Source organism: Eretmochelys imbricata, chromosome 8 (genome assembly GCF_965152235.1).
Source record: "Eretmochelys imbricata isolate rEreImb1 chromosome 8, rEreImb1.hap1, whole genome shotgun sequence".
Classification (NCBI taxonomy): domain Eukaryota; kingdom Metazoa; phylum Chordata; order Testudines; family Cheloniidae; genus Eretmochelys; species Eretmochelys imbricata.
Window position 1 is genome coordinate 23257064 of NC_135579.1, and position 18810 is coordinate 23275873.

At 47.8% G+C, this 18810-nt stretch overlaps 1 protein-coding gene across 6 annotated transcripts in view; it reads left to right on the forward strand.

The window, feature by feature from the left end:
* The window catches only part of TTC1 (tetratricopeptide repeat domain 1), a 70899-nt gene that overhangs the window by 35057 nt on the left and 17032 nt on the right, over positions 1–18810 (forward strand). For 4 of the 6 annotated variants that reach the window (XM_077824440.1, XM_077824438.1, XM_077824437.1 and 1 more), the window contains exon 8: positions 8884–9535. The exons of the other annotated variants lie outside the window; for them this stretch is intronic. In XM_077824440.1, coding sequence (XP_077680566.1) covers positions 8884–9020 — 137 coding nt within the window. In that variant the 3' untranslated portion in view covers positions 9021–9535. Of the gene's footprint in view, positions 1–8883; positions 9536–18810 lie in introns of those variants that run through there. 6 annotated transcript variants of the gene reach the window in all.

Below are 18810 nucleotides of genomic sequence, written 5' to 3' on the forward strand. Positions count from 1 at the left end.
GAATTAATTCAGGGAAGTTCTGTGGCCTGTGTTGTACAGGAAGCCAGGCTACATGGTCACAATAGTCCCTTCTGGGTTCATAATCTATGAATTTGTACAATAGTTCTTCGAGTGCTTGTTCACGTCCATTCCACATTAGGTGTGTGCGTGCTGCGTGCACGAGCGTCGGAAACTTTTTCCCTTAGTGGCTCCCAGCGGAGCCCCCCGAGTGGCGCCACTGCGCCGTGCATATATACCCCTGCCGGCCCGACCCCCTCCAGGTCCTTCTTACTGTCCGTGGTGGCGTTGGAACACCCCCCCCCCCCCCCATAGAAGAGCAGTCCCCTAGCCTTTACAGTAGCTGTTATCAGTTCGTTAACATACCTGTTGTGGACACTTAAGTCATTAGGTGCTTGGAGGCTTCCAGCACCCGCCCCGGGCTGCAGGGCATGCCGCAGGCCCACAGTTTCAAGGCTTGCGCCATGTGCCGCAAACCTATGCCAGTTAGTGACCCCCACGACTCATGTCTACATTGCCTGGGGGACACACATCAAACTGAACGGTGTCAGATTTGCAAGGCGTTTAAGCTAAGAACAAGGAAAGAAAGAGACTTTCATCTAAAGCAGCTGTTGATGGAGGCTGCATTGCAGCCGCCGGGCCCGGAGCCGGGCCCAACGCCGGCTCAGGCTTCCTCTGTGCGTAGTGCCCCGGAGCTGTTGAGAGACCCGGCACTGGCTAAGCACCGTAAAACTGTCGGCCCCAGAGCGCCAGGCACAGCCGAAAGGAATGCGCTGTCATTCCCTGCACAGGAGGCCGGCACCTTCCAAGGCACCGGACGCTGATAAGAACAGGAAGGCCGCGGTACCAGCTCTGACACCGGTGGTACCGGCAGTACAAGCCCAGACCTAAGTGACCTCAGTGCGGAGAATGGGCTCGAGGGCATAACAGATCAGCCCTCTATGCCTGGCACCTTTTGAGGCTGCAAAGGACCTCATCGAGCAGTCGGAGGCAAGCCCCCTCCCATATGGGGAGAACCCTTCAGCACCCGTGCCCCGGGTGCCATCAAGGGGTAAGCCGGCAATGGTGTGCCACTCGAGGACACCGTCCCAGTGCCTCTCCCGGAGTTGGTCCCGGTCGAGCTCCGACTCCGCAGACTCACAGTTGCCAGTGGCCCAGAAGGAGGTTGCGGCACTGGCAGTGGGTCAGCGTGAGGAAGCACCGGAAAGGGCATGCCACTCTCTGAAGCACCACCCAGAGACCAGCACCGGGAGGAGTTGAGACAGCCCTTGCCAGAGGACTCCCGCAGATGGTCCCGGTCCAGGGAATGCCGGTCCCGCTCTCGGTCCCAGCCCTGGGGATACCAGTACCGCTCCCGCTCCGCCAGAAGCCGCTCGTTCTCCCGACGGTGCAGATCATTGGCACTGCCATGGCCTTCGTGATCGGCATCGCCGCAGTCCGGTGCCGATTCCAGCCACTATAGCTACCTGCAGCAGGCCCCATACAGCAGGGACCCTTAGGTGGGCTGGCAACTGCAATGGGGGCCGCCAGGCCATTGGCCCTTCTGGACGCCCTGGGCCTATCAGGAGCACCAACGGGCCCTGTCCAGGGCAAGTTACTCGGTGCAGCAGTCCCCGTCCCTGCACCTGATGGCAGACGGTGCTGGAGGCTACAGTTTCCAGGCCTCCAGCATCCCCACAGGATAAACGGGAGAGACCGGCACCGATTCCGGTGCTGTCCCATGGACTCCCGCCCCAGCCTGAGCCGGAGGCCTCTCCCATGGGAGAAGGGGAGCAGGAGGACCAACCGGAGGGGGTCAAGCAGCAGCTAACCTCCTCGTCTTCCCCAGATGAGGCAGTGGCGGGTACAGAGGTGTTCGGACCTCCACCATTAGACCATAGAGCCCACCAGGAATTGCTGCGCAGGGTCGCTCAGAACTTGGGGTTGCAGGCCGAGGAGATGGTTGAGCAGGAGGACCCCATGGTGGATGTTTTGAGCCCCAAAGGTCCATCCAGAATAGCGCTCCCGCTCATTAAGACCATTCAGTCCAACTATAAGACTATATGGCAGGCCCCGGCCTCCAGTGCTCCCAACGGCCAAGAGGTGGAGCGTAAATACTTTGTCCCTTCTAAGGGCTATGAGTTCCTGTTCTGCCACCCGAGTCCATGCTCCCTAGTGGTCTCAGCAGTAAACGAGAGCGCCATGGACAGCAGGCCCCGGCCCCTAAGGCGAAGGAGGCGAAACGCCTGGACCTTTTTGGCAGAAAGGTGTACTCATCTGGGGGCCTTCAGTTGAGGATTGTGAACCAGCAGGCCATCCTCAACAGGCCCAATTTCAACTCCTGGGCCGCAGTGGGGAAGTTTAAAGACAACCTCCCCTAAGGTTCCCAACAGGAGTTCATGGCCCTGGTGGATGAGGGCAAGGCAGTAGCCAAGACCTCTCTCCAGGCCTCCCTGGATTCGGCAGACATGGTGGCTAGAACAGTCACATCAGGGTGGTCATGAGGCGCTCAGCGTGGCTCCAGGAATCAGGCCTGCTGCCCGAGGTCCAGAATACACTCCAGGACCTCCCCTTTGAAGGGTCCAGGCTCTTCTTGGACCAGACAGACACGAGGCTGCACAGCCTCAAGGACTCACGAGCTACACTTAAGTCGCTGGGTATGCATACCCTGGCGACCCAGAGGAAGCCCTTTAAGCTGCAGCCTCCCCCTCAATGCCAGTACCAGCCTGGCCATAGGCATGAGCCTTACCGTAGGCAAGACAGGGATAACAGGCGACAGTGCAACAACAATAGTAACAATAATGCGTCGAGCCAGAACCAAGCCAGCACAAACCCCAGCCGGGCACTAAGCCAGGCTTTTGAAGGTGCACCCGAGGACAGCGTACCAGACCAGTCACCGGATCTGTCCCTTTGTTTCCTGAACTGCCTGTCCCGTTTCTCCCATGAGCGGTCCACCATTACGTCAGACCGTTGGGTCTTACGCACGGTGCGGAACAGGTACTTGCTGCAGTTCGCCTCCCTCCCCCGCTCCCACCCCCTTTCCCTGTCCCTCTTCAGGGCCCGTCTCACGAGCATCTCCTAGAGAAGGAAGTCCGCTCGCTGCTAGAGGCAGGGGTGGTAGAGGTGGTGCTGCACAGCCTGAGGGGGAAGGGGTTCTACTCCCGGTACGTCCTCATCCCCAAGGCCAAAGGGGGCCTTCGCCCCATCCTAGACCTGCGCGGCCTCAACAAGTTCCTGGTCAAGGCCCGGTTCCTCCTGGTCTCTCTGGGCACCATCATCCCTTCCTTGGATCCGGGGTACATGCCCTCGACATGAAGGAAGCGTACTTTCATATCGCCATCCACCCAACACATCGGCGGTTCCTACGCTTCACCATGGGCCAAAAACATTACCAGTCTAGCCGCGGCCCCAAGGGTGTTCATGAAGTGCATGGCAGTGGTGGCGGCCTTCTTACGGAGGCAGAGAATCAGGGTGTACCCATACCTCGACGACTGGCTCCTGGTGGGCCGATCCTAGGCGGAAGTGCAGGGCCATGTGGAGGTGGCCCTGAGATTGTTCCTCGAGCTGGGGCTCCTGGTCAACGTCCCCAAGTCCACACTCATACCCACGCAGAGAGTGGAATTCATAGGGGTGGTCCTGGACAAGGTGGTGCAGGCCAGGGAAAGCGTTCCACTATCCCGATTCTGGGCTATCCAGCAAGTGGTGGCCTCCTTGCGCCAGTTTCCAATGACAATGGCCAGGTGCTGCCTGCGGCTGCTGGGCCACATGGCAGCATGCACGCATGTGGTCAGGCATGCCAGACTGAGACTCAGGACTCTGCAGGCGTGGCTCGCTTGGGTGTACCGCCCAGGCAGGGACCCCCTGGACTTGGTAGTGACAGCCCCTAGGGACGTGCTGAACTTCCTGCTGGTGGTGGCAGTCGCAGCCTGTGGTTTTGCAAAGGCATCCCCTTTGCCGCCCCACAGCCGGACCTGACGCTGGTGACGGACGCATCAGACCACAGGTGGGGGGCTCACCTGGGGGACCTCATGATGCAGGGATTGTGGTCTGGAGCACAGCTGTCGCTCCATATCAGTGTGAAGGAGCTCAGGGCGGTTCGTCTCGCCTGCCAGACCTTTCACGCCACTCTGAGTGGTCACAGCGTGACAGTTCTGACAGACAACACTACTGCCATGTTTTATATAAACAAGCAGGGCGGGGCCCGTGTCGCGAGCCTCTCCTCCTCTGGGACTTTTGTATAGCCTATGCCATTCTCCTCAAGGCGTCCTATCACCCGGGGGTGCGAAACAGGCTGGCGGACTACCTCAGCAGGTCGTATCGCATGCACGAGTGGACACTCAGAGCGGATGTCATGCTTTCGCTCTTCCACAGGTGGGGGTTTCCCCGGGTAAACCTGTTTGCCACCAGGGACAACACCCAGTGCCCATGGTTCTGCTCGTTCCAGGGCCACGGCCCGGGCTTAGTCACAGACGCATTTGCAGTCCCGTGCGGAGGGGGCTTGATGTATGCATTTCCCCCACTGCCCTTGGTACACAAGGTCCTGCTCAAGGTACGCAGGGACAGGGTGGCGTGGTCTTCATCGCTCTGGCGTGCCTCGCCAGCACTGGTACATAATGCTCCTAGAGCTGTCCGTGGAGGCCCCGGTAGTCCTGCCACTACACCGGGACCTCATCATGCAGGATGGTGGGCGGCTTCTCCACTCTGACCTGCAGTCAGTACACCTGATGGCGTGGAAGCTCTGTGGCTAAATGCCTTGGAGAGCCAGTGCTCCCTTCCTGTGCAGCAAATTCTGCTTGGCAGTAGGAAACCCTCTACCAGGGCTACCTATATGGCCAAGTGGAAAAGTTTCTCCTGTTGGTGTGAGCCCCAACAGGTACAGCCGTGCCAGGCCCTGGTGCAAGCCATTCTCAAGAACCTCCTGCACCTCAAGCAGCAGGGGCTGGCCCCGTCCTCACTTAGAATGCACCTGGCAGCTGTCTTCGCCTTCCATCCGGAGTTCTCAGGGGGCTCGGTGTTTTCCCACCCAATGGTGGGACGGTTCCTTAAAGGGTTGGAGAGGGTGTTCCCATACTCCCGCCCCCCCCAGTCCCTCCATGGAACCTTAACCTGGTCCTCTCTAAACTCGTGGGACCCCCTTTCGAGCCCCTCGCTACCTGTTCTCTCCTCCACCTTTCCTGGAAGGTGGCATTTCTGGTTGCCATTGCCTCGGCCAGAAGGGTGTCCGAACTGAGGGCCCTCACCTCTGAGCCACCGTATACCGTATTTCACAAGGACAAGGTGCAGCTCTGGCCGCACCCCAAGTTCCTCCCTAAGGTGGTCTCCCAATTCCATTTGGGCCAGGACATTTGTCTGCCAGTGTTCTTTCCGAAACGCCATATGGACCCGAGTCACTGCAGCTTGCGCACCCTGGATGTGCGTCGAGCACTGGCCTTCTATTTGGAGCGCACCAAGCCCTTTCACAAATCCACACAGCTGTTTGTGGCTGTAGCCGAGAGGATGAAAAGCCTCCCAGTGTCGGCACAGCGGATTTCATCTTGGATTGCAAGCTGCATCCGGGCGTGCTCTGAGCTCGCAGGTGGTCCGGCCCCGGAGGTCACGGCCCACTCGACCAGGGCGCAAGCGACTTCCACGGCATTCCTGGCACAGGTCATGATCCAGGAGATCTGCAGAGCAGCCACCTGGTAATCGGTGCACACCTTCACAACCCACTACGCAGTGAACCAGCAGGCCAGAGAGGACGCGGCAGTTGGCAGAGCGCTCCTCCGAGCAGTTGTTCCATGACTCCTACCCTCCTCCAGAGGTAAGTTTGTGATTCGCCTAATGTGGAATGGACGTGAACAAGCACTCGAAGAAGAAAAAACGGTTACTTACTTCCTCGTAACTGTTGTTCTTCAAGATGTGATGTTCACGTCCATTCCACCACCCACCCTCCTGCGCCTCTGTCGGAGTCACCGGCAAGAAGGAACTGGAGGGGGTCGGGCCGGCGGGGGTATATATGTACAGCTCAGTGTCGCCACTCGGGGGGGCCCCGCTGGCCCACCAGGAACCACTAAGGGAAAACGTTTCCGACGCTCCTGCACGCAGCGCACGCACTCCTAATGTGGAATGGACGTGAACAACACATCTCGAAGAACAACAGTTACGAGAAAGTAAGTAACCGTTTTTTCTTAAGTTATAGTGAGAGAATAATTTTGGTGTCTGTGTAGGTTCTTATTTTGATGCCTCTCCTTGTAAAATCTGTACCTGATCTCTTGACTTGCAGTGTGCTAAACAAAATATATCTAGAAGAGTCTCTGCTTATGTATGTAAGCCTGTATCAGTGGGATAGTGTGACAAGACCAGTGGTGGTAACTTTCATTTTCATTGAAACTGAAAGAAGATCTGAAGAGTTTCCAGAAATTACTCAGGGTACTCTCCTGCAGAGCTCCATATTCACCGGAAGTTACATTAGTGACCTTTGTAGTTTATTGCTACTGACTTCTTGGAACGATGTGCAGGAGTTGAACTCCAACTGAGAGCTGTGACTGAAAGTGCTATCAACTTTCTCTTTGCTGCTTATTAGCAATGTGTAGCATAAGAATAGCTTGTTTCAGACTAGCTTGCACATCCTTGATGCAAGGGATATATTTCAGTATGTTTAAGAAATGTCCAAGCATCCCACACACTCACCTGTGTTATGAGAAAGTTAAGGTTGCAGTTGCGTATTTGTGGAGCGTGCGTTACCTTCCAAGAATTAGAGTTAAAGTTAGAACCTAGGAAATTCAAAAACAAAGTAATATTTCTCAGACAAGGCACTGTTTGCTATCATGGGCTCCTTTAATGTGATGATTTGACAAATGCTAAATGCATTAGGTGCCAGACTGCGCTCTGTGAAGTTATTGTTTCACTGTAACAATTAGTCTCAACAGTAAAGCTCTAACTATTGGGCAAAGTCCTGCACTTTGTTGTGAGGAACTTTTTAAGTGGCAGAGATGAGGGTTGCACTGCTTGGGAGTAGGGAGCTGGTGCAGAAGACGTCTTTCCAGGACATGTTAAGAAGCAGAGGCTTGTTCCCCTTTCTGTAGTGGTGGGGGCAATATTTGTAAGTTTCTTAAATACAAGATCATGAATAAAAACAGGATTAGTGGTTCTTTTCCCAGCCCCTTTATTCCACCACCTACTATTGTTTTCCCTGAAATACTTTCCATTGTCTGTTTGGAAAGCCCTGCGGATAACGATTGGCTGTAGTGATAGAAAACCCGTAAGTAGACTTTTACTCCAAGCCCAGCGCTGGCTTCCAATTTAATTTGTTTGCTATCTGGGGAGCAGTCTGCATTTATCATTCAGCATAGACTTTGCCCTCTTATCTCCTTCAAAGCCAACCAGCTTTCTACATCCACTGCCTGGCTTACTGCTGATCCTGCAGCTGTCTGAGCCTCATTCCAGTGGCTCTGCCTGGTGTTACTAGGCCAGTATTGGGTATTGTTGTTCCCTTCTGTCTGTTTAATTTCATCTTTTTCGGGGGGGCTGATTTTACCTGTTGTCTATAAAGAAAACTTTCAGGAGATACTATCAAGCCCTTAAACACCTTCACCACCTTGCTGAGGTGCCAGTTATACTAATAGTTTCAGAAATCTGAAGTCAAAACATATTAATTCTTGAAAAATTAGTACTAAATCAATAGGAGAAACCCCTAGTTTGTATTAACTTTGGTATCAAATATAATACCTGTTACACTACTGTTATACAACCAGAACTGCAGTTTACAGTAGCTGGTGGCGTTAGTTTTGTCTGTCTGTTTTTAAAGTTGGCTTCAGAGGGCCTTACTTTCAACAGTGGGAATGCAATTACGTGTCCTTACTTATGTGCTCAAATACCAGGCTTTTACAGACAAAATGATCAGTAAGTGGTTATACACTGAAACTTAAATTCTTAGTCTGCATGTGCAAATACATTTGTATGTATAGACCAGGTTCCCTTTTCTTTGTTCGTTCATTACACGTGGCTATATTCATCTAGCAACATGTACATTTTTATCATCGTTCACAAATAGGGAGTAAATATGAGTTTGAAATCTGTGGCTGTTCCTTTTGGAAATCTGAGGATCCTTTTTAACTCTTCTGAGCTTTACTATGCCTTCCATTGCCCTATTGGCCTCTGATTGTGGCCATTTTCTTTGTTAGAATAGGACTGGATTGAACTCTCTTCAAAATCCTTTAATACTGCTCCTTAATTGGCCAGAGGGATAATTTAACTATAGTAACACTGTGTAACATAATCCAGTCAAGGGAATTACACTGTTTACCAGCTAATGAGAGAACTGTCAAAACCTGTTTTTGAGAAGTGTATATTTACACAGTTTTACTGATTTATGTGCACTCTGGGGTTAGTTATAAAGTTAAATGAATGTTTTACGTAGCTTGTTTCTAAACTGAAGATGTTTCAATTGACAGCCAGGTGGGAATTGAGAATTTTCAGAATGATCAGAAATGGAACAACAAATGGTGCAGTTATCAGAGTTAAATCCACATAGAAGTGCTGGGGAGAGAGCAGCACTTCGCTGTTGCTGTCTTAAGTAATTTCTTGCCTTGACGATTGGTAAGGGAAAATAGAGACACTTCTAGGCAGCCAGTTAAAATATAATCCCCATGGCTCTAGTGTCTGAGAATCAGGCTCTTCGGGACACAGTGTGCAATGGCTTGCTGATCTATTTTTAGTTCCTAGTGGACAAGTAACTGCGTCTCAATAATTGGAAAAAATATTGGTCTCAAAGGCTAAGGATTGAATGCGCTGTGGAGATTTCTACTGCATCTGTCTCAAATAGTATAACCAGCCTGTGGAGCTATGGATAATTCAGTATCTTTCAGCCCACCTATACACACAGGCTGGAGTTATATGTTTAATATATTTTTAAATTTTGCATTTCAGGTAAGCTGAAAGATCTTGGGAACTTGGTTCTTCGACCCTTTGGCCTGTCGACAGAAAATTTCCAGGTCAAACAGGATTCCTCAACTGGCTCATACTCCATCAACTTTGTTCAAAATCCAAACAACAACAACAGATAGCATGAGCTATGCCTGCTTCTATTAAAAAGCTGGCTTTTAAGCTTTGTGACACCATGCTTGCAACTACCAATAAAAGGGTTCAGCAATCATTTAACATGTAAAATCACTTTATCCAAATGAAAATAGACTTGAGGGTAAACATTTCCACTTTGGTGAAATGTTTAAAATGTGGATGAAAAAGCAAGTCATTTGATTTCCCTTTTGCAGTGACAGCTTTATGCCCAGAGTAGGGTTTTTTTTCAAGTGCATTATGTGTTTTCCCTAATAAGGAAGTTGGTTACCCTGGCCCATTCACTCTTGGCAACTTCAGTCTAGCAAGCAATTCAGTTGGATCAAAATGCTCACATGCCTGAGCCCAAGTTACAGGTGTATCTAATGGGTGTCTTGTGGTGTTAGTGAATCTATCAGAAGTGCTTCTCTCCACTTAGCCAGTGGGTGTCCCAGGTGGTGGCCAAGGAAGCAAGCTGACCTCTGTGGCATAATTTATCTTCATTATAATAAAGGCTTGATGTTTCTGTTGGGCTGATTTGTGATTTTTGTTCTGTATTTTGGCCTCTCACCAAAGGTAACCTTCAAATTTTTAAATGAATATGAACATAAGTAACCTAAAAATAAGAAAGCAAATTTGCAAGACACTGGTTTAAAAAAAAATTGCAAGGCTTTTAATCTTAACATTGTCTTATAGAGTTTATGTCATTAATTTTTTCTTGGGCAACTTGGCACCAGTTCTCTACTTTATCTTGATACTCTCGGGAGACTAGTTGGAAGCTACATGCAAACTGCCTTAATATTTTTGGTGTGTTAACTGTTACTATGAGGTCAGTAAAATTCACCTGCCTGGTTCAGTACATGTTGTGTGCTTTCTGGTGCTAGGATAATGAGATGCAAATATCAGTGATGTTAAAGTGATTGCAAAAACGTCTTCAAGTTGTATTGGAGTCTCTGAATCTAGGAAAGGTTTAAAATATCTCCACAGATGTACTAGTCAAATATTGTGGGGTTTGAATTGAGATGGGGTTGTGGTATTTTTGCTAGCTTGTAGCTAAGCATGTTTTTTTCTGTTTTGACCCAGTTTTATAATAGTAAGGCCAAAACCTTGATGCAGCTTTTAAATTTACCATTGATTTGAAAATATTACTTATTTAAAATATTAAATTAATAACCGAGCGATAGCTATTTACTCATTTTCAGTTCTCTCCTTTAACTTATTCCTGAAACTTTTTAGCTGTGTGCACTTGACTTCAGCTTCCTGTCACCATAGATTACTTTAGAACTCGCATATCTTGAGCCCCATTTCCAGTGATGTGCCGGAACGGGGGCAAGTCCCTCAAGCTATTTCCTAGCTTTTACTGTTGGGTTTTTAAGTGCTGCTGATTTCCTCGTGTTTGGGAAGATTTGGATTTTGCTTAGCTATTCATAAAAGTTGTCCTGCTGCCATGCAAAGTTCATGGGCTAGTTTTTGTTTCTGGCTACCGGGTACATGCTGTCTGTATAGTATCTGTTGCAAACTACCTCACATCTGCGGTCACTGTGTATGAAGTCCATGGGGACTAAACTGTCAATGGAAAAGACCCTGGTTCACATTGAGGCCTGTGCGGACTTTAAGTTCTTGTGCATAATTAAAATGTCACTTCACTTAACAACAGAAAACAGCCGCTAGGATTTCCATGTGTTCAGACGTTAATCATGAATTGCGCTAGTGGGACGGGGTTTTATTTCTCGCAGAAGGCTCAGTCCTCTGCCCAGTCTTGTTAGATACAGCAGAGGTGGAGGAGCTTGAAGAGGCTGGTTGATCCTGGTGTAATTGAGAGCAGCCATAGGGCTGCTTTAAACGATAGCTTGGCTGCAACAGCCCCAAAGAGCAGTTTGCGGGGGATGTCAGAACCTGCTGTGCTGGTTTTGTCACCTGGAGATTCTGCCTACAACAGGGGATTCCTCTGCTAGTTGTGTAAACAAGATTGACAGCCTCTTTGCACTAGCAGAGCAATGCAAAGAGGATGTGATGGAGCTGAGGTTTGCACCCTGAGGTTTCAGTCTACTACCACTTCAGAGGGAAAAATAACAAACCTTTTGTAAATATAAAGTAGACTTTTAAACTGGAGCATCCCAAACTGATTCTGGACATTTGACATTTTACCTTTTTTCTTGACTGGCTGATTAATCAACAAATAACACTGGTGCTCACAAATGTAAATCAGATGTGTAAAGGCACAGTCAGTGATTTAACAGCCTGATGCCTTGTCTTACAAACTATTTAAGGGGTAGATTTCTTTCTGCATCATATTCCTGCTTCAGATTTTTAAAGGGTTGCAAATAGTTTACATGCATGAGGGGAAATTATTTACCTTACAGAACAAAGTTTAAAAAAACAAACAAAACAAAAAACTTGAACGACTACCTGATACTACCAGTTTTGTTTTTTGCAAGTGCACAATCACCATGAACTCTTGGAACACAGAATAAGCTTTTAAAATGTAAGTTGCAGTATGTAGGTATCTAAATGACTTCCACAAAAGACTGTAACTGTGAGGAATGTCATCAGGTTTGTTGGACAAGACCTATTTTCCATAAAACCATGTTGACTGGCATTAATTATATTCCTGTCCTTTAATGCTATATTGATGGAATCCCCTATCAGCTTTTCCATTATTTTAGCCTGACATCAATCCCAGACAACTGGCCTATACTTCCTGGGGTCATCCCACTTGTTCTTTCTGAATATTGGCACAACATTAGCGTTCTTTCAATCTTCTGAAATTTCACTGGTATGCCAAGATCTATTAAAAATTAACATCTGCGGGCCAGAAATCTCCTCGGCCAACTCTTTTAAGACTCCTGCTTGCAAGTTATCAGGCCTGCTGATTTTAAAAATGTTTATCCCTAGTGGATGTTGTTTTTACCCACCTGAGTACCAATGGACTGGAAAGTACTTCATCCTTATGGGATACAAAAACATTGTCCTACTTCTTTCTAAATACACAACAGAAATTTATTGAACACTTCTGCCTTTTAATTTTATCATCTCTTGCTGTAACTAGGCCTCTACCATTTCTAGGATTTATTTTGCCCCTAATATACTTTTTGTCCTTAACCCTGCCCAGCCATGGATTTTTTCCCCAGAGGTCTTTAGCTTCACACCTTATCAATTTTCTATAGTTCACAACTTCTCATTTATATTTCTATCTATTCTCCCCCTTGTTTTCATTTCTTATGTATTGCTTTTTTATTTCTAATTGCTACTGTTACCACTGGAGCAGGATGGGCTCTTAGCCAAAGTTATCCTCTTTCTTGATTGTGAAATTATGGCTTTTTGGTCATCTAATAAAGAACTTCAATTTTTTAAAGAACTCCCAGTTTTCAATCACATTTTTCTGTTTCAGTTTATTCTTCCCAATCAATTTTGTTCATAATTTTCCTCAGTTTTGAAAAAAATTCCCTTTTAAAGCAGTGGGTGGGACTGTCCGCTGGTTGCTGATACTGAACATGAGGCTCACTGGTGTTTAGATACAATAATCGCTGGACTGGAAGTTGGTGGCTGTCCTTTTTCTATCATAATGAGGTGTAAAATAGTTATCTGGTGTTTCGCTCAGGTGCAATATTTTGTGTGAGAAAATTATTTAAAGTGTTAGGAAGTTGGACATTTTACTACTGCCTGCATAACACCTCCCACATATATCTGCCAAATTTGAAATTCCCCCATAACACAATTTTTCTTCCCACCCATAAGCCAAATGTTTAAATAGTAATTCATCCTGGTCTCTGGTTTGATTCTGTGGTCTGTAACAGGCCACAGCCACTACTTCTTCCTGACCTTGGTAGTCACATGTTGATCCACCTACAATCAAGATGTTGTGGTTCAAGTTATTGATAACTGAATAAAACTACTAACTCTATTAATGTAGTGCCACCCTCCCCTTCTAACCTAGAACAAGCTCTATAACTTTAATGTTCCAGTCATGTGACTTGTCCATCCGGGTTTGAGTGATGCCAGTTATATTAATTGTCTTTTCATGAGTAAGAATTTCCATTTCCTCTGGCTTGTTACCAGGCTCTGAGCATAGGTATACAGGAAACTGAAAATTTTTGTCACTTCGCATTTGCCATGTCAGTTCAGTTTGTTTACAGTATGCTGAGTTTGAGCTGCATTTGGTGTGTTAGCTCCCTTCCCTTGCAAGGTGAGTTAATGGCCACGTGGGTGCTCCCAGTTAGTCTCCAACTGAGATGATTAACTCCCCCTTGCCCATCTCTGAGATGCAAGCCATCCCCTTCATACACCCTCCCCTCCCACTGGAATGTGTCCCAGTGTTCCTCAAAACCTTCAGCTTCACACCAGTTGCACAGCCAGTGGTTCCCCTCCAGTATTTTCTGCCTTTCACGCATAGGCCAGAAGAATCCAAGATCGCTTGGACTTTCCTCCTCTTTAGCTCTCTTTCAAGACAACTTCAGTAATCTATCATTTGTGTAGTTCTGTGTGATGATGCATCATAAATTCTAATTTGTATCATCACCCGTGGAGACTTGCCAGATGACTGCATGTTCCTGCCCAATCTTGCAGGTACATCTCTAACTTTTGCTCCGTGAAGATAGCACACCATTCCCAAGTCTCCCATTCTGTGTGGGGCTGGTGAGTGATACTTTACTGAAAGGCACATTGGGCTTTCTAAATTAATTTAATAGTTAATCTTTGGAGGGGCTTTAAGCTGTATGTGAGTTCTTTGAGAAATACTCTGTAATCCCATTTAACCAGGGGAAAAGGCACCATTTGGCGAGCCTTCTGTACACCCTGGAGACAACTGTGCAAACCGCTTCATAGCAGGCCGTACAACACTTTTTATCAAAATGTGTTCATTCCAATTTAAAGAGCACCTCCATTGTAGCTTAATGTAGAAAACCAAAGGGGCTCTCAATGCCTTAAAAAGTTCCCCCTCCTAATCCCTCATAACTGTAGCTCCAGGTTGTGCAGCCCAAGGTGGGAGAGAATTCCAGCATAGTAAGCTCCCAGCCAACCCCGGTACAAAATGATTGTTACTCAGCCTGATAAATAGACAGTCTGCAAGCATGGGGGCTTTGCTCAGTCTTCTTCTCCAGTTCTAACCTAGTTGGTTCCTTCATGCCTCCCGGAGTCTTGACAAAGGAAGAGAGAGGGGATGCATTTAACTGGGTCCTTCTGGCTTATGAACAGTCCTAGTGAACAAGAGAACAGTGATGCTGTCCCCCCTCTTCCATTCCATATTCTTATCTCCTTTCTCCCTTCTGATGGAGTAGGACTCCCCTATTCAAACTCCTCCTGTCTTGCTGAGGCTCCAGTGCATTTATAGGCTGGAGCCACCAACACTTCCATCTGACTGCCCTAATGCAGGGCACCCCTTAGTGTTTTAAAGCCCAGCCTGTGAAACAGCTTTCCACCAACCTCCCCCCCCTTACCCTTTTTACCCTACTACCCACTGCCCCTTCGTGTGAACAAACTGTGCACACTAGAGCAGTGGTTCTCAACCTATTAATCATTGCCCACAATGTGTTACGTGGGCCACAGGTTGAGAACCACAGCACGCCCCCAACCCCATACCACTATGCCCAGTGCCCCCAGCCTGGAGACCCCTCCACACAATGGGGCCAGGAGCAGAGCCCTAGTGGCAGGGAACTTGGACCCTGCTGTGCAGGGCTGGCTGGCAGCCCAGACCCTGATGTGTGGGGGCCAGGCGGCAGCCCCGAAGCTGGACCCAGTGGCAGACCGAACCCTTGCTATGTGGGGTGGGCAGCAGTCCCGACCCTGGATGCTGCCGTGCGGCGGCCCTGACCGCTGCTGTGTGGGGCTAGCCGGCAACCCTGGCCCTGGACACGCTGTCCTTTAGCACACAGCTGGGCTGCTTTGTGAACACCTGTGCACCACAGGGCCCAGCCTCCATCACAGAGGCTGTACCACCCTGTCCTGATTAAATGGCCCAGGCACCACTCCACTAAAGCCCATCCTCAGCTGCTGTAAATCAGAGGAGCTCTCCTGACCAATGAAACTGTCAGTCTGCACCATCTGAGGATCTGGCTATTAGACGCTGGACACTGTGCTAAGGGGCAGGCAGCTTAGCTGTACTTCCGTCATACACACATGGCTGATAATTAATTTACATTAGTGAAGCACCACTGCATGAAGTAGGTGCTATAAGCAGCATCCACATTTCAGAGGTAAGGAAGCAGAGACACAAAGGCTTAGATCCTTAAAAGTACATCTATGCCTAGCTGTCTGTCAGGTGACAAGTCTGCCATTAAGGTACTGACATTTTCAAAGCTGCTGCTCAACTGCTGTCTAACTTGGTTGGCACCAATGTCCCCATGAGTTCGTATTTGCAATGCTGGTTAAGTGCTGAGGCCAAGATCACAGCTAACAAACTGCTCAGAGCCACAGCTCCGGTCAAACCTTCAGAGGCACCGCAGCAGCCAGGCATTCCCCCTCGCTTAATTTGACAATCTCACCGTCCACTGGGCCCATTTCCAGAGGCATGCTCTGAGCAAGCCTAGCACGTGTTACGTGCCAGCCCTAACAGTGGGAGGGCTGGAGGTAGACCATCAATAGGTGGAGGGGGAGCAGAACACCCACACCCCAGCTGCACAGGGCACAAGGCCATGTGGGGAAGAGCTATCCAGCGAGAGACAGAACCTTTTAGTTCCTAGGGCTTAGGTGCCCAACTCCTGGCAAGGGTTCATGGCTGAAGTTCTTAAGGGAGGGAGGTGCCTGTCTCTGACCTGTCAGCCAGGTGCACCAGGTCAGCTGTTTAGGTGCCCACACCCCTCTCCTCTGGCTGTGGCATTTCATTCCTGGCTAGTTTAGGCAGCTGACCCACCTTCTGAAAATCCCTTTTCTAGGTGCTTAATTATCCCCATACAATTTATGGGGAGCCTGGGCATTTAGCTTGGGGCTGAAAATTCGACTGAGTGGCAGACAACCTAACCAGTTAGATATTGCAACAGTGAGTGGAGCAACACATCACTCCCTTTAATGATCTGGGCCTATGAGATTAAGGACCTGATTCTCCTCTCATATGGTAGTAAATTAGAAATAACTATTGCCATTAGAGTTACACCAGTTTCTCACTGGTTGAGGTGAGCTCTGGGTCCAAAGCATTCTTCCCAGACTGCATGGCACTATCAGACAGAACAGACCTTCAATGAGGTTTTGCTAATTAGCTCTAACATAACAATACAGGAAGGAAAAACTGCACAGTGTACACATTCCCAAGCTTTTAATTAGCTACACCAGCCTTAAGAGATTGTTCTGATAACTGAGTTTGATTGCTGGCTTCTGCAGCTGAGAACCAATTACATTAAAGTGCTAACTTTTGAACAGTAGGTGAAATTAGCACAGGTGTATTTAATGTGCAGCATTAATACATGGGTCATTCAGTTGCTTTGCATGTGTTTTGGAATAAGCCCAGCGTTGACTTCCTTGTTCATGTTGAATTCTTTATGTGTGCAGCCCTCTACTCCAAAGGGCGTACTTGCTAGGCAGTATGACTAGTTGTGGGTTTGTCAAGAAAACAGCTTCTCGAGACACAGTAAATTGTCAGGTTCTAGGCTTGTGGGGCTTTAAGCCATCAGAGTCATTACAGCCTATCTTGACAAAGCAAAACCTGTGTATTAAGCACTTAAAACAGCTGAAAACTGTTAACCTCTCACTTCTAATTGTGTGTGTTTGGTGGGTAATCTTCCCAACTATAACTGTGACCATTTTCAATTGAGACTCAACATTGGAAATCCATACTTCAGTTTTCTCTCTCTCTAGCAATTGGCTCCTTGAGAGAGAATTTAGAAAGCGGATACTCATTTAACTGAACATGTGGCTTGGGGGCTTGAAATAGGTTTACCTTTTTTAGCTCCACTAAGACTATTAGGCCAGTCTGTTCCTGGGCAAGACTAGAAAACCAGATTTCATTTTATACTTCTTGCTGTTTGCATCATGGTGAGTCCTTCAGCCCTTCTTTAGGTGACTGGAGTAACTAACAGTCCCATATAAACATGATTCCCAAACTACAGCAGACTAAGAATGTGACTCGTTATTAGCAACCAGCTGCAGTACAGGAAGCCTTTTTCAGATCCCCAGCATTAACCATGGTGGTTGATCTGATATAAATATTTACACATTGTTCAAGGTCTTTTTTTCTAAGCGGCTTCTGGGATTAGAATGTAAAATGCCCCGTGTAGCTAGAACCTTAGATGTTGGAAGATATGTTACATCTGCTGTAGCTCTAATAGTATAACACAGTAGCTTCAGACTGACCCGTCAATCAACTGAGAGGGCAGGAAAGAGGGGATTCTAGTCGATTCAGGGCTCTGGATGCTGATAGCTTTTCTAGCAGCTAGCCTCAAAACAGCATTCTGAATGTACAGCATCTAGGCCTATTTCATTGCCAGACTTCTGCTAACCGATACCCAGTGGCAAAATGTCCACCAAAAGCAGAGAAAGAGTACACACATATGCACGCAGGAGGAGGGATGTTTGCATTCTATTTATCTAAATGCTTTGTCAGTGTAGCTTTTCCCAGTGCATCATCTTTTAGACCTAGGGTTAGAAAGGTCCAAACAGTCTCATTTCAGCGTGGGGATTTTAGGTTCTGGTATTTCTCTCAGCGTGGAGTCAGTTAGCCGTAGAAGAGAGGTTGCAAGTTCACAGTGACCACTGTATACAATACAAATGTATACCTCTATCCCAAAACACGTAATACAAGCAACATCCCTTCCCCTCTCCCACTGCATCTGCAGCTCACAGATCAGAACTTGCCCCGATGGGAGTAGGATTGTGCCCCCTGGGGTAATATCAGTCACTGAGCCAAGACACTGCTGGTAATGGATGGTTTCTGATGTGATCTTACATTTCCAGGAAAGCTGTACTTTGAGATCAAAGCATGGCACAGTGGCCCAATAATATGGTGCCTTTAGTCTGTACCATTTCTCTTTCCTATGTGAACCTATCAGTAACAGAACCAGCTGAGCAATGTTGGTATTGCTGAGGTCTTGCATTCACCTTAATTCTGCGTGGATTCTTCCTATTACACAATGGATTCTACACAGTCCCTGCTTGTTTCCCTGCTCATTACTTGGGGCCCTGGCATTTACCTAAAAGTGGGCACATCAGCAGCTAGGTATCAGTAATTACTTAGCTGCATTTTGAAAATCAAATTCCTGAACCCTCAGCTGGAGTCAGAGGCCTTAGCTGAAGGGTACAATTTCAGAATTGCCACCGTTAATCCTTGGCTTTGAAAATTCATCCTAATTTCAGAATTGCCAAAACCTAAAAAGCATAGATGGTTCCTGTTACACATTCAAATTGCTCCCTTTGCAATTTCTACAGCTTGTGTTTCAAGATTGTCTTAGGCTATGAGTCTGCAGCACAAGTAAAGACCACAGAAACTGCAGGGCTTGGGACAGAGTCACACAGAAAGGAGTTATAAACAGGGCTGCAGGCAGCAGTTGAAGTATTATAGCTGGCAGTGCTCTGTCCAAAAGAGGAAATCAGTTTGTTCCTTTTTCTTGTACCATGCAGCATGTTGTATCTCTATGTCCACTTCCTTTCAAGAGTCATTATTACGCAGTCTTCCTGCATGAAGAGATAAGTGAGAAGATGGTGACTGACAAGTCTATTTGAAAACAACTTCAGGGAGGACAAGTGAGCAAGAAAAAAAAAAAAGAGGGAGTGGCAGTTAATATGAAAGTTCACAGTGGCCTGTTGATATTCCAACAGCTGCTTGCAGGGCTGCTGACACTGCTCTGCAATTCTGTTGACATTCTCAGTTTCCTTGCG